Source organism: Lampetra planeri, chromosome 18 (assembly GCF_965212315.1).
Source record: "Lampetra planeri chromosome 18, kcLamPlan1.2.h2, whole genome shotgun sequence".
NCBI lineage: Eukaryota > Metazoa > Chordata > Hyperoartia > Petromyzontiformes > Petromyzontidae > Lampetra > Lampetra planeri.
The window spans coordinates 4,089,348-4,105,544 of record NC_136124.1 but is presented as its reverse complement, the minus strand read 5'-3'; the positions used below and the strand labels follow the sequence as shown (position 1 = coordinate 4,105,544).

The following is a 16,197-nucleotide window of genomic DNA, read 5'->3' as shown; positions in this document are numbered from 1 at the left end:
ATTGGTTCGGCTTTGTCCCCCCCCCCCCCCACAAAAAAAAAACTTCACACAAAAGGGGGAGAGGAGCGATAGGTGGGAAAGAGAGAGAAAGAGGAGGGATCGAGAAGGCAAGCGGCACAACGCGTGAAGCGTGCACGGTGATCACGCGTGTTCTGATCGTGGAGGTGAGTAAGACTGCCGCATTCAATTCGTGATTCACATTTATTAAGGTTATGGTCATTATGCACTCCCTTATTTACGATATGCCGTGTGCACATATGTGTACGGGATATCACGTGTATGTTAAACTTATTTTGCAACGTACGTAGCTACCCGTACTAATCGGAGCTGCGGGATATATATATAGTATTTACTATTGTAAATATGTATTCTAGATTTATTGGCGTGGTGCTGTAACATTGGTAGGTGCTTTTTTACACGACGTATCCGCCCACCGCCAGCCTTAGCGGAGCATTACGGAGCTCAACTACACACAGCAGCGTGGATGGAGCCTGGGAGAGTTGGTGTGCGTAGCAGCCCGTTGTGAACGATGTCTTAAAAACGCATCCACCAAAGCTGTATGGATGTCTCTATTGAAGTAAACCGATATAGGTTTGGTCGTTTGTAGCCAAGCCTCAGAAGGGGGGAAATACATTCAGCTTCAATGAGCTCTTGCCTGTTTTAGTAATAAATATATTAACTAATCATATACCATGATTAAATCATAACCTATATGGATTATATAGCATTGCCTTTCACAAGAAGCAGGGTTTAGGCTAGTGTATGATAATAATAATAATAATAATGCAGCCAAGCAATTGGTTTAAAAGTACAATAATGTCAATCTGAAATCAAATAGACTGTATATGGAGTAACGTATACAGTATATATTCAAATGTGCTTTTAAACAAATTCAATTCGGCAATTAACCAATTGAGAGAGCAGCTGTGTATTTTACAATTGAAACGTGGGAAGCAATAAAAATCATATCAGTGGTGTGAGTAGCGTAAATACGGCAATAAACAACGGCTGTAAATGTACGCCGAAAAAACAACACGGAATTCGTCCTATAACAACATGCAAAAGCAATGTTAAGAAATAAAAAGTCAAAAAAATTAGTAGAAAAAATGAAGCATGCTATAACAAGCCTATCTATATGCACACAACAGATAGAATGATGAGTTTGGGTCTATGAGGAAAGTAGGAGGGTGGTGAAGGATGCTCGTTAGAGAGGTTACAAAACAACACACACTTATCACACATACATACATACATGCACACATTCCTCAACCGGCTGTGCTGTGCGCTCACACAGGGCACAGTGATTATGAGGAATGTGATCGCACATGGACGCCCACTGCACAACGGCGCTCACTGAGAAGTCGCCTCCTTCAGCGCCAAGGAAAACGACACGGATTTCAGTACCAAGGCCAGCGACACGGACTTCAGCACCAAGGATAGCGACACAGACTTCACCACGAAAGACAGCCACATGGACTTCAGCGCCAAGGAAGAGGGACGTGAACTGCTGCACCAGGGACATTGATGCGCTGAGCACTATCTACAATACGGGTTTAGTATTTGGAGCATGCTATAGGATGATAATACGGCACAACAGCAGGCTGGTTCAACATATCAGCAGTGTTATGGTGGCGACATTACAATCCTGGTCTAGAAATTATAATCGGATAGAAGTCTTGACCGAGGAAGACATGAAAAACTAGCGAACACATTGTTGACAACTCCATGCGTGTAGAAATAGTTATCTCTGCATATTGCGGTTCGAAAAAATGGTATTCTAATAGCCCATGTGGGCGAACGTTACAGTAGCATGCGTCGTCCGTGGGGGCTTGGTGCGTTAACAAAGACGTCGCAGCAATCACTCCCCAATCCCCTTCTCCACTAGCACCCACACCTGCCTGCGCCGTCGTCGCGACGCGGCGAGTGCTCACTGTGGCACGGGGCTGCACCTCTGTGAGGGAGCGCAGGCCGCGGGGCGGCTCGCTCAATGTGCCAGAGCCCGCATCCCCGCGGAAGATTCGTCAACAGCAGCAGCAACATTTACAACGTTGACAGCTGCAGCAGCAACAACAGCAGCAGCAGGAGCCCCACGACCATGGCTCGAGTGTCCCTGGGAGGCGAAGACACCGCGCGCTTCGCGCTGCTCGCCGCGCTCATCCTCTGCTATCTGCTGTGCGGAGCGGCGGTCTTCTCCGCCCTGGAGCGACCCTCCGAGCTGGTGGCGCAGGAGCGCTGGCTGCACCGCCTGGAGAACTTCACTCGTCACTTCGGAGTGCCGCGCGCCGATGTCGACGCGCTTCTCCGGGACTTTGAGCTGGGCGCCACGGCCGGGGTGCGGGCGGCACCGCTGCGCCCCCGCTGGGACTTCACGGGGGCTTTTTACTTCGTGGGCACCGTGGTCTCAACGATCGGTGAGTTCGGCGCACGGCTAACAGCGGTGTCAGTGGCATCGTTGATGAGAACCGACAGCTCGCGGGCAGAAGCAGTGGCAGTGGCGTGATGAGCGGCATGCTGCTGCCGCCGCTGCTGCGGCATTGCGATAGTCTGTGGCAGGAACAGGATCAGAAGCGGCAGCAGGATACTTCGTCGTAATCGTCATCAGCCGCAGATGGTTAATAATTATTATCAGTCACCGCAACAGTAGCATCACCATCATCATCATCAGCAGCTGTATCATCACTGGCAACAACATTAGCGGCAGCGACAGCAGCAGCAGTAAGAGTGTCATCTCTACACAAGGGCGATATGGGTGCATACGCAGGGGCCCTGTTTCTATATGAAGCCCAACATTCCGACTATTTTCTCTATTCTACGTCCCTCCCATGTCTCTCTATGCGTACGTCTCTATTTTAGTCTCTCTGTCCCTCCAGTGTATTCCCTCCATGCCTGTCTTTTTCAAGAGAAGTCCTCTTCCGCCGAGCATGTGTGTAAAGCCATACATAGTTTTGAGACAGCTCTGATCAATAGCAGCATCATCAGCAGTAGCATCACAGCATAAGCTAAATCAAGGTCTATAATAACATGTCACAGCTTCGTCATCATCAGAGCAACAGGGTACAAGCTTGTAAGAGACGGTGTTCTTGTAGCTTGTTGTGAGACACGCTGTGTCACCGCATTGTCAGTGACTACACACAGCAGTAGGTTCATATTTTATTTCAGGCCAATGAAAATCAAAGTTAGTTCACACCAGATACGTATACCTATTAAAATCTACGTGCCCCTCACAAGGAACAGAGCCAAATTTTTCTGGCGTTGTAGCTTTAAAAAAGAACACATACACCCACGCAATTTAAACTGTAGGGTGCCCTCAGCATTGTGCAGATTTTTGCTTTGGCCAAACAATTGCTTGTGCATTAGACAGGCCAACAGGTGTTTGTTTTCCTTCTGGGAGAGCACCTTCACGTCTGTTCCCAGGGTGCAGCAATGAGTTTTAACCCCTGAGGAAAAGAGCTGCCGAATTATAAGCAAACCACAAATCGATGGTGCACCTCGTCTCGCCATCAGCGCTCGGGGAGCTACAGCAGCAGGGTTGTTTGGGCCTGCCTGGGTGGGCCAGGAGATGGCACTGCTGAGTGTTATCTCTTGAGTGTTTTATTTTATTTATTTCTGTATTCTGGTTTCCTCCCACAAAAATAAAACAAATTGTCATTCATGGAATTGGGTAAAATTATAGCCATTGAATGTTTTTTTTCTCGTTAAGAAAATGGAAATCGCTGGCATTTCACAGCCAGTCATAACAACTAGATTTCTTACCAATTTGTGAAACAGCCAAAACATATTGTTTTGGTGATTCTCCTCCATTAATGGCAGTGGAGGCAATCAGTGCATTTTCACGCACACACAAACATGACGGAAATTAACATTTGCCAAGATAAGATTCCGGACAATCGAAACAAAACCAAACCGTTTCTTTGCCATTTGCAGTTTACATTATCACACTTTAACTATCACATCATCTGTGCTTTACCGAACGCACCACCAGCATTTGGCCCGACAGAGCTCTCTCTGCGAACCGACGGAGGGACGACTGCACAATGAGGATCTATTGGTGTTGACGTTTACGGTGGCTGTGAGTTGAAACGACAGCGACACTGAAACCTATGGGGTGCGAATATGAACGTCTGGCTTCCTGGCAGGACAAACCTTGAATGAGAATGTCATCCGTTGTCTCCCAGTATGGGCAGCGCAACACTTTTTTTTTTAATCTCCAATGCAATTTGTTCTGCATCGGTTGTGCGATGTTGTTGGTGTTTTTCATGGACATGAGCAGCCCTTCATCAATCCGCGAGTGGATGAGGGCCTTTTCACACCATGCGAATCATTTGACAATTTCCTTTTTGGCCCATCTTTATCACGCCGATCAGTGTGGATTGGTGAGAGTTGGGGGGGGGGCGTGAAGGTGGGGAGGGGCATAGACGTGGGAGTGCGAGAGTACTGTACAGTACTGCCATCTGTTGCCCACAACGTAGCCACAGAGCCTATTACACCTGTTTTATGTACAGGTGCCTGTCTCAGCACTACCCAGGCTCAACCCTGCTCTGACAATGCATAATTCGTTTAATTTGGGTTAGATAGCCCAGGTATAGTGCCATATGTTTACCATAACCCACGAAGAACCGACAGAGACAATCAAATTCGGTTGTCATATGGGCTCTGGCGAGTTTGTTCACATTCCGGGCAGTTTGGTTATCGAGGTCTTTATATATACATAAGTACATCCATAATCAAAACCCACATTCTAAAGAACAAGTCGACCTTAGCCTGCACAATGAGCATAATTGTGTTAAAATTTCTCTGTGCTGTAATTCAGTAGCAGCCGAACTGCTTTTTTTAAGCAGAGTGCCCAATTCAGACAACACCATCGGGGGAATCATGCGGAGCAAATTAACGATTGCATCATATCTTGCTTTTAAGCTTGGCAGCAGGCATCGCGGATATCGCGATTTTCACCTGATGACGGGCGCTTGTGTTGCGTCCGAAACGTCCTGATTTATTTTGTTTTATTTCTACCTACGTGACTTTACCGAAAGAACCAAAGAGTATGGATTGCTCTTCTTGGTTCTTTCGGTAAAGTCACGTAGAAGGGAAATAATAAAATAATAAAAATAAAACATAATAAAATAATTCTCACGACGTTTCGGCCACAACGCAAGCAGCCGTCCTCAGGTGAAGAACAGGTCTGTCGAAAAGACAGCGTCTGAATGGCAGACCTGTTCTTCACTTGAGGACGGCTGTTTGCATTGTGGCCGAAACGTCGTGAGAATTATTTTATTATGTTTTATTTTAATTATTTTATTATTTCCCTTCTACGTGACTTTACCGAAAGAACCAAGAAGATGAATCCCTGCAGTCACGAAAGCTTTAAATCGAAATTTAAGGTGTTATAGACTTCGTTGCTACGTGGTGGACAACAGAGGGCAGTGCAGAAACATTCATTTGCTGTACTGTACCTCCTATGGTCTCGCTTCAATGCGTTCCACCTTCACCAAACGTGCACTGCAGTCTGGCCAAATGACCTTCGTGACCTGCGCGAGGAGTAGATTGACAAAAAGCCTACAAATGGATAAATGTTCTAATAATGGGTTCACGTGATCCCTGCAGCCACGAGTGGCCGTTGCATTCATCACAATTATTTTTTATAAAGACATTGATATAGTACAGTATTCTGTGGACATAGCAATTTGGCAATTCGTCAAATTGCCGGGTGGGAGTTCAGGGTATAGGGGTGGGCGAGTGAATGGTTGCGCCGCGAGCGACGAGCGCAGGGGCAGTGCGCCGTTAGCCCTGGCGACGGGGGCTCAGTCAACAATGTCCACTGGCTGACATGTGGCTCCAGCGAGCGCTTTCAATTACTATTCACTATTCACTCGAACTATTTTTATTTTAACCAGGTAAAGCCCACTGAGCCATACGCAGTTCTTTCTCAGAGGCGACCCCGGCCGCAAATGATTGATCAACAACAACAAAGTGGCTCATCATCACGTGGACATTTATAGCAGCCCTGTCATGGAAAACGCATGTTTCTAAATATGGAAGGAAAATCCAAGAAGACCCGGAGAAAAGTCCAAGCGACCACGGAGATGGAGACGCGCAAAACTCCGAATATACAACAGGCATAAGGGTCGGGATCGAACCCACGACTTCCTGTATACGAGGCGAGTCAGATAACGTCTCGCTACCGCGAATTCGCCAAGGTGGGAGCAAACAGCTGCCCTGCAGCTTGAACATGTGACGTCTCGGCGTGCCAAGGCTGGCTGCTTTGCTGGAGGCCTGGCAGAGAGGTCTCACGACTCTCGTCTCTCTCAAAGGAGCCGCGTGTGGCTTGGCGCAGGCACGAACTATTGTATACCACGCGAGGTAGTTAACATTTCGCATGCCTGTGCAGTGTAAATGAACGTCGGCTCTGAGCGAAATCTCAGGGATGACGAGCTGCGAGGTCAAAGGGTCAGTGGGGGGTGGGGGGAATAATTTATGGACCAACGGAAAACGGCAAGGGTCAGACCTCAGCATCCCTTATTTAAGCGCCTGTTAGATGACAGGAGATGCTTCTAACGCGTGCCTTTTTTAAAGCAGTTTTATTTTGCTTTGTCTCTCAATAATACATATGTTGAGGTGTTTAAATAAGTCAACACATCATCGGTCAGGCGGCGGGCTCAGCGGTAGAGTGAGCAGGCTCGCAATCAGAAGGGTGAGAGTTCAACTCTTGGTTGGGGGTTGACTCAGGCCATCATCCCTCTGGGGTCGATAAATGAGTACCACTTTCATCTTCTTGGTTCTTTCGGTAAAGTCACGTAGAATGGAAATAATAAAATAATAAAAATGAAACATAATAAGAATGATTGTATTATGTTTTATTTTTATTATTTTATTATTTCCATCTTACGTGACTTTATCGAAAGAACCAAGACGATGAATCCCTGCAGTCACGAAAGCTTTAAATCGAAAGAGTACCACTTTGTGGGAGGAGTCAACAGTGGTGATGTTCTACGGGTAGACTCCAATCCTCGCCATAAGAAACAGGAGCAGAAAATTCACTTCGACTTTTGCCGACGAACGAATCACCCGGATCGTACCCGATCTCGTGAGAGTCTCAGTAGCTCCACCAGGGTCGAGCCTGGATAGTGGTGCTTTGCTTTGATGGGCGACCCCACCATGCCTAACAGCGCGTGTAGGCTGTGGGGCTAAGTTGGCAGGAGGGCGATCGGATTGGAGGGAGGGGGGCATCATGCACGCCAGGTTTCCATAGATGGCAACCTGGCATCCATGTACTGTATACATTTAATGCGTTTGCATTATCGCTGCCCATAGAGATGGTGATTTACTTTCATCACGAATGATGGTGAATATGTTTTAAGTTGTCAAAACGAGACTTAAAGAAACGTTCAAACTTCAGACTAACTCTGCCTTCTGAGTAAAACCATTACATCTGCAGGCTGACGCATTTCAGGCCCCATTTTTGTAAAAAAAAAAAAAACGTGATCTTCGTTATAATTTTTACAATAAACGTGCCACGTTTAATCTGTCTATCGCTCGTAGGACACGATTAGAATTTACGTCAGTCACTCGGCGACCGTCGTCTGCGCGCGTGAGATAGGATTGTGCGGAAGATGTGAACCGACTGCTCTCAGGAGATGGGGTACAATTGCATCTTTGTTGGCAGGACGCTCTCTCTTTCTCTCTCTCTCTGGCCTCACGGAGACACCGCGCGCCAGAGGTCGCAACCGGGTACCTGATACCCGTATCCTACCCGATACCCGGCTACCCGTACCCGGCCGGTACCCGTACCCGGCTGGGTACGGGTACCCGTTTGCGACCCTGGTGCGGCCGGGTACGGGTAGACCGTGAGTCACTGGTGAGTAACCGTTTGTCATTCATTTCCCAACGTCTTGTCTCTTCTCACAATTCAAGTTCCTAGAATCAACCCTCCCGCGCCTGCAACATGGCTTCATCCCAGAGGTCGCAATCAGGTACCCGATACCCGTACCCTACTCGTACCCGGCCGGGTACGGGTAGGGTACGGGTACGGCCGGGTACGGGTTTGCGACCCTGGTGCGGCCGGGTATGGGTACGGGTACCCGTTTGCGACCCTGGTGCGGCCGGGTACGGGTACGGGTAAGGAATCAAAACCCGTTTGCGACCTCTGCCGCGCGCTCCTCTCTCGCCACGCGCTGCGTCATCAGCAGAGTGGCCTTCCACTTACATGGGGACCTGAATTAGCGATGGCCTCGGGATGCCTTGCAGATGGCACTACACACGTCCCTCCATACTCACTTACAGGACACTGGATTGCAGAGGTGGGACAAAGTCATTGTTATGCAAGTCCAAGTCGAGTCGCAAGTCATCAAATTCATGACTCGAGTCTGACTCGAGTCCAAGTCACATGACTCGAGTCCACACCTCTGCTGGATTGACTCACTCTCTTCTACCGTTTGGTTCTCTATGCTAATAATAATAATACAAATATAATCTTGTTGAAAGGTCAAACGTGGTTTCCCACTCAATTCAGCAATGGGCTGGACTCGTTGTCTGAATATACATCCCAAAGGCAGCGGTGGAAATTCCACATTTTTATGGTGGGAGCAAGTTTTATTTTCTATAGGGAAACCATGATGAGTGATGTTCCCACAGTGCTACAAATGTTTTATCAGTCCGATAGAAATGAAGAAACTGAGTCAACCCCTCACCGGAATTTGAACTCTGATCTTTCCAATCGCAAACCTCCTGTACTATACCACTGTGCTACTTTTACCAGGTAAAACCCATTGAGCTATTAAGCTCCTTTTAGGAAGCGACTTGGCCACTGGCAGAGCCAGTGGGGAGGTGGGGTGGCACGTGCCCCCCCAATGACCCGATCTAAATTCGGGATTTCGATCGGATCATTGGGGTTTATTTGTAATAAATCGGCATTTTGCGACCCCCCACTGCCACTGTGTAGCATATTATGATGTGCCAGTGACTCTATGAGATGATAGGACAATAGTCTGAGTCCATAATTGGCAATAAGTAACGACAAAGCAGTTATAAGTGACTCACAGAATAGTGCGCAGTTACGTATACAGCACACGACTTCCCTGAAGGCATTCACCTTCAGCGAGCGTGATGCCGATCACACATGGTTCGAATTCGACCCTCGATCGATGGCTGCGCCATCACCGCACACGAGTCGAATAAGAAGCAAGGGACAAGTCCTTACTTACTAACAACTCCTATCATTTTCATTGCTGGAGAGGTTGCCTCCCCTACTTGAAAATCCTGGCTCCGCCATTGGATCTGGCCAACAAATGATCGCTCAACAAAGCGGCTTATCGAGTGGAAATGTATAGCAGCCAAATATTCTAAACGCATGTTTATACATGTGGAGGGAAAAATCGGAGGACCCAGATAAAAATCCACGCGACCACACGGAGAACATGCAAACTCCTAATATGCGGGCGTCAGGGTTGGGATTAAACCCACGACCTCCTGCATAACAGGCAAGGGAATCAACATCTCGCCACAACGGCGCCCCACAAATAAAAAGAAATTACCATGACGAAAAAATATTGACAGATTTTGTGGTCGAACGGACATCGTTTAATGGCGTTGTGTTTTCTAAGATTAATTACTTTTCATTCAGATCAAGTTTCATTACTTTAAGTTTCTTTATTCCCTATCAGACGGTAGAATGTATTTTATTATCATAGTTTCTTAGAGTCTAAACGAGCTTTCCTAAGAGACACATTAAACGCACAATTCAATTACTCATGAGTTATCAACACTGACGCATCTTGAATACGGTACCTATAATGTGTTATCCAGTGCCTTTCAGAATTAGCGAACTCTTTGTAAAGTACAACTGCTGTAATTCTTGACGGCTTTACACCAGACAAATGGGCACATTATCGTAACCGTGAGGATTCTGTGCAATTCGACGCCACCATCGTCATCGTCAGCCATGATCTACCCACTGATGGATGAAGCCCTCATGTACCGTCTCCATCCGCCATTGGGCCCTTGATGCCAAAATTCGCATCCTGCGCACGCACTGACCTCGTAGCTCCGACCTCCACATGGCCGTGACACTTTCTCGAGCACGCTGCATCCTCTGGCTGCTATTTCATCAGCAGCCCTTGGTCACCATGCCAATTCAATTCCTACCGATTGAAACCACGCATGATCACGGCATGACGGTAGGGGGGGGAGGGGTTCAGTTGAGTTGAGTAGGTGGGGAGGGGGGGGGTCTTTCATTCAGGAGTGGATTGATCATAGTCAACGTTGACGACAATAATACAGTTGTTCTAAATTTGAAGCTTTCGTGACTGCAAGGATTCAAATTCTTAGGTACAGCTATCGTGCTGTGACGGTTCCACCTGAAGACGGAAGCTTGTGTTGCCTCCTAAACGTCATGATTTTTATTTTATTTGTATTTTACTTTTATTAATTATAATTTAATTTTTTTACCTACGTGACTTTACCGAAAACCTAAGAATATTATACAGTTGTGTTCAAGCTGTGGCTAAATACGACTGGATCTCGATATAAAATGATAGGACTTGGGAGGATGCCTCAGGAAGGCAAGTGCAGAAAAAGAGATTATGATTGCAAGGGTATGTAATGCACGTACGTGGAACTTCTTTTGCGCAGTTCGTAGCCAATCGTGCTTATTGGAGGTGCTAATCGGGTAGCAGAGACTAAAACATACGATGCCAAAACAAATGTTAAGTCAATTGGGGGCTGTTTAAAAATGTTAATGTTAATTAGTGCAGATACCTCTTAATAAGTAATGATATGGCTCGGCTCCATGGGGGCTGGGAACTTTAAATTCCTTGACTGCTGTGCATATTAAACAGCGTCATTTAGTTCACCTGGAGATTCACCCCAGGGCTGACCTTCAGCAAAATACCAGTTTATTCACGTTAAGTTTCACATTTTATAAAGGCGGTCCCATCAGTTATTGTTATAACTATTGGTCATGGTCTTCTTGGTTCTTTCGGTAAAGTCACGTGACTTTACCGAAAGAACCAAGAAGATGAATCCCTGCAGTCACGAAAGCTTTAAATCGAAATGTTGGTCATGCTTTTCTTAGTAATAATAATAAAAATACCCAAATAGAGGTGAGCCGAGTGGCTCAGAGGATCGGGTTTTCACAAGTGTGAGTGATGACCTAAGCAAGGTCACAAATGATTGCACACAAAAAAAAAACCATCACATTATATTTTGGTTCAGCATTGGCGGTAAAATTCCAACTCCTAGAATTGAAAATATGAGTTTTACTGTTGTTTGACGAACATCACTCTCGGCGGCACGGTGGGTCAGAGGTCACTTTGAAGGATCTCAGATGTAGCTCGGTAGAGCTTGCTTCTGTAGCCATGGAGCGGTTCAACTGCACCACGACAGATCCGAACGGATGCTTCATCTGGTGACAGAACGCCAATAGCACATCAGGATAAGATTGTGAAAAATTTGAAAAAATATTAAAATTGATCTGTAACAGAGTATGGTGTGGGCAGAGCAGTTCTGATATCGCTATTATAAATCCAACGTGACAACTTTGAAACACACTGAAAAGGTCGGACACCCAAAATCCAGGGCTCAAACCCAAGGCGGCCTCCAATGTGTTAACTCGGTGTTTTTGTGACGCTGCCATTATGAACGCAAGATTACATTTTTCATTATGGTGCCTTTGTGAACGTGACATGTCCATTATGAATCTCTATAGCATATTTTATTCATAAATATAACCAGCAAAATGCAATCAGTACCATAAGCTTTCAGCTCAGCCTGTCACCGTTAACTCAGTCAAATCAACTTTTTTTTAATATTTCAAATACTCAGCTGGTGGCAGCTGAAAAACAAATACTGATGACGATGGAGAGGGCATGTAGTCATGATATTGTCAGTGGTGGCATGAGACCAATGCATGATTTTGTTCCGTGTTATTCAGAGACTACATGATCAAAGGTGAGAAAGTAGACGTGTTTTTATTCTCATTTAAGTGAGTGTGGGTTTATTTCCACATTCCTATGGAAGGATCGAGTTTTTTCAAAGAAAAAAATCGCTTCTGAATTGCCCACACCCCAGTTGATTGAGGCACAGAGTTGTTTTTGGACTCACACCATTCCATTTCCAAGGCATCTAATGTATGGCTGTGCCATCTGGCCAGTTACTGATAAATACATAATATACAGTCCTTGGTCAGACCCCTGCTGGATCACGGGAATTGTTTCACCAAACTGCACCACGCTGGTCAAGAGGGCCCCCCCCTCGCCCCCCATTACCATTTCAGATATCTCTCGCCACCAAAGATACCCAAGGTTTGGATTCGAAATCACGTCACCGCATCCACAGTGCAGTGCGCCAATCGCCATGCTGCTGCTCCCCGAGAAGTTTAACAACAGGCTGTGATTAATTCCTGTGTAGGATTTACTTAAGTGCTTGATGGGGGTGGGGGGGGGGGGTACTAATGGGTGGCCACGCAATAAATTGTCCTGGACCTTTTTTTTTTAAGGGGGGCATCTTTTATAGGCGGGGGGGGGGGGGGCATAGCAATGGGCTTAAAAATATCCTGAGGGGTTGGTGGGAGGGTTGCTGAGCTCAAATATACGCCGTGTGAGTCCTGCACGGAGTTATTTGCGACGATTGATTGCCCTTTATGATTATTGCTTTGCCAAAAGGAGAACTCACCATGAGCATGTAACTAGGATTATTCAAATCGTGTGCAGGAGTTACGATATGGATTGTTGCATCTATGGGACCTTTTTTGCCAGTATCAAAATTATGGCAATAATACAGATGTGAAAAACACCAAATAGTTACCTTTTGCAAGGCATCAAGTCTACAGTCACCACACATACTTGTGGCCACACATGCAAACAAACATGCTCTGACAATGTATGCATTGTCGTTGAAACTGATTGGCCTACACGAGAGAAAGCAGCCTGCTTAACGTTAAACTTCTTTCGCACGATATGTAACCAACCTTGCTTTTACGCAAGCATCCAAGTATTAACTGCTCGGCTTGTGGCAGATTGCGGGGTGGCAACTGCTGTGGCGTTGACCTTAAAGTGCACCTAGCCTAGCACAAGCGCCTTGGCGACGTCACCGCCACTTAGTGGTGAATGGCGGTTGTTATTGCTGTTGGGATTGTCAAAGCATTGGTGCGGTGCACCACCGCCGCCACCATCACCACCATCCCCGTTAACCCACGGACGTCGCGTTCTGTAACCCCCCACCCGCCACCACCACCACCACCCGGCACAGGCTTCGGCATGACGACGCCCACGACGGTGAGCGGCAAGATCTTCCTCATTTTCTACGGACTCTTCGGCTGCGCCGCTGGCATCCTCTTCTTCAACCTCTTCCTCGAGCGGCTCATCACGCTGCTGGCGTGCGTCATGCGCTCCTGCCACCGGCGCCAAATCAATCGGCTCGTCATCCAGCCGGGGCGCAAGGCGTCCGATCAGTCGGACACCATCGAGTGCCTGGCCGGCTGGAAGCCGTCCGTCTACCACGTCATGATGATCCTGGGCATCGCCGCCGTGGTCATCGCGTGCTCCGCCTCGGCGATGTTCGCCGCCGTCGAGGGCTGGAGCTACGTCGACTCGCTCTACTTCTGCTTCGTGGCGTTCAGCACCATCGGCTTCGGCGACCTCGTGACCGGCCAGCGCGACCTCTACGACCACCAGACGTGGTACCGCGTGGGCAACATCGTCTTCATCCTCGCCGGCGTCTGCTGCATTTACTCGCTCTTCAACGTCCTCTCCATCGTCATCAAGCAGACGCTCACGTGGATGCTGCACAAGGCCGACTGCAGGCGCCTGTGCCGACGCCGGCCGAGGCTACGCGCGTGCAACCAGCGGCGCAACGCGGTCATGCCCGGCGTGCCGCGGGGACGCCGCAACAACAACGCCGGCGGGGCCGGTGGCGCCGGCGGCGTAGAGACCGTGGCCGCGCCGGGCCCCCGTCGGTACGACGGCGGCGGCGCGGGCAACGACAGCGACACGGACGGGCGTCGTCTCTCGGGCGAGCTCATCTCCATGAAGGACTTCCTGGCGTCCAACAAGGTGTCGCTGGCGCTCATGCAGAAGCAGCTGTCGGAGGCGGCGAACGGGCACCACCACCGCGTAGCGCACCGCTGCTCGCCCGTGCACTCGCACTCGCTCGGGCGGGAGAACGGATTCGCAGCGGGTGTCGGGGCGCTGGCCATCATGAACAACCGGCTGGCGGAGACCAGCGAGGATAGGTGAGACGCCGCGAGGCGAGTGGCGGACAGGGGTGGTGGTGGTGGCGGCGGCGTCTCGGTTGGCCACTGGTTTTGCGGGCGAGCGACGGCTTTGTGCGCCCCGGGGTGGGGAGATTTGCAGAGGCAATGGCACCTCACCTCCCCCCACCCCGGGCTCGAGTTGTTTCTGGCCTGTTGCTGATAAACTATTACTCGAGTTTTTATTTTATTTTGTGCCAGGTAAGGCCCACTGGGCGATTTAGCGCTTTTTTGTTTTCTTCAGAAGCGACTTGTCCACGAAATGATAACTCAACGAAGTGGCTTATGGAGTGGAAATTCATAGCAGCCAAATTACTCTTAAACGCATCTTCATTATAAATACTGAGGGGGGAACCCCCAGAGAAAAATCCACCGCGACAAAACGGGGAGAAGACGCGAACTCCAAATATACAACAGGCGCCAGGGTCGGAATCGAAGCCGCCTCCCTCCTCCTGCACACCAGGCGAGGTAGTCAACATTCTCGCCACTCGTGCAGCTGGGATCCGTCGAGAAAGCGGAACGCGCTGGAGGTCGTGTGGCTTCATGATCGGAAGCGCTTCCCCAGAAGAGCCGTCCTGGTGGGTGTCCGGCACCGGTCGCGTTATTCACCCGCACGTTGCATTCACGTCGCCACTTGTCAATGTCTCCTCCCTGGTGCGTGCTGTCAGCCGACACCAGAAAGTCCCGAGATGGACCTCATCGCCGAGGCAATTCGGGGAAACGAAGTGCCACTGGCTGTGAATGTTACCGACTCCCCCCCCCCATCACCGCCACCAAAGTTGTTTTATTTAATAAAATTTCCACAAGAATCGTATATCACAAAAAACAAACAGGCTTTGCATTAACGCTTGCCTCATGGAGAATCTTCTTTGAGCTCGGGTTATTATCTGTGTTTTGACAGCCGGGCTGCCATTGTCTATGGATAGGTGGAAGCTAAAAGTGTGGGCTTTATTTATTAGTGCTCGGAATCAGACATAGATCGGGATGTGATTCAGGGAGTTGCATTTTTATATATATATAAATCCTAATCTTACATTTCATTGATCAAGCGCTTTTCTAAAAGGGTACTCAAAAGGCGCTGTACATCAACATTGAATAAGTAAATAGTTATCAAAGGTTGGGGAAAAACTAAGAAATGGAGAAGCGTAGTCTTGTCTGCAATACACTCGTGTCAATACTGGCTTATAAAATAGGTTTATATTGTCGAAATAACCACAGCAAAACTGCACTTAAGCCTATATTGTTAATGCAAAAAACAATTATCATTGCGTTTGCCATATGACTCAGAGCGAGCGAGATTAATGTATGCCAATGCTATTTTTAGAACCAATCTACATGTGGAAACATCACCGTGGCTTGCTATTGAAAAGACAAAACCCAGATTTTTTTCTCTTTACCGGATGAATCAGCCAGCGTCTGATGCGAACGTTCTCGTACCGTCAAGGCTCTCCTGTCATTCTTTGGTGGGTAGCTTACGGCGTGTGTGTGGTCTGTAAGATTGTGTGCGACAAAGAAAGATGAGCATGACGAAAGTGTAACCTAAGCGTTGGTTAGACACAGCGAGAGACGTTCGTTTCCAACACTGGCGGAGACAGTGGGGGGGGGTGGCACGTGCCCCCCCAATGATCCGATCGAAATCCCTAATTTCGATCGGATCATTGGGGTTTATTAGTAATAAATCGGCATTTTGCGACCCCCACTGCCACTGTGTAGCATATTATTACGTGCCAGGGACTCTATGAGATGATAGGACAATAGTCTGAGTCCATAATTGGCAATTTGTAACGGTAAAGCAGTTATAAGTGACTCAGAATTGTGCGCAGTTGCGTATACAGCACACGACTTCCCTAGTGGGCATTCACCTTCAGCGAGCGCGATGCCGATCACACAACGCGGTTCGAATTCGACCCTCGATCGATAGCCGCGCCATCGCCGCACACGCGTCGAATAAAAAGCAA

At 48.1% G+C, this 16,197-nt stretch overlaps 2 protein-coding genes across 2 annotated transcripts in view; one reads left to right on the top strand and one right to left on the bottom strand.

The window, feature by feature from the left end:
- The window catches only part of LOC144723515 (epithelial cell adhesion molecule-like), an 86,231-nt gene that overhangs the window by 10,626 nt on the left and 59,408 nt on the right, over positions 1-16,197 (bottom strand). The window lies entirely within an intron of this gene.
- Positions 1,914-14,225, top strand: LOC144723514 (potassium channel, subfamily K, member 13-like). Its single transcript, XM_078602328.1, has 2 exons — positions 1,914-2,411; positions 13,240-14,225. Exons 1-2 carry the CDS (start codon positions 1,988-1,990, stop codon positions 14,223-14,225), a joined length of 1,410 nt encoding a protein of 469 aa, XP_078458454.1. The 5' UTR covers positions 1,914-1,987.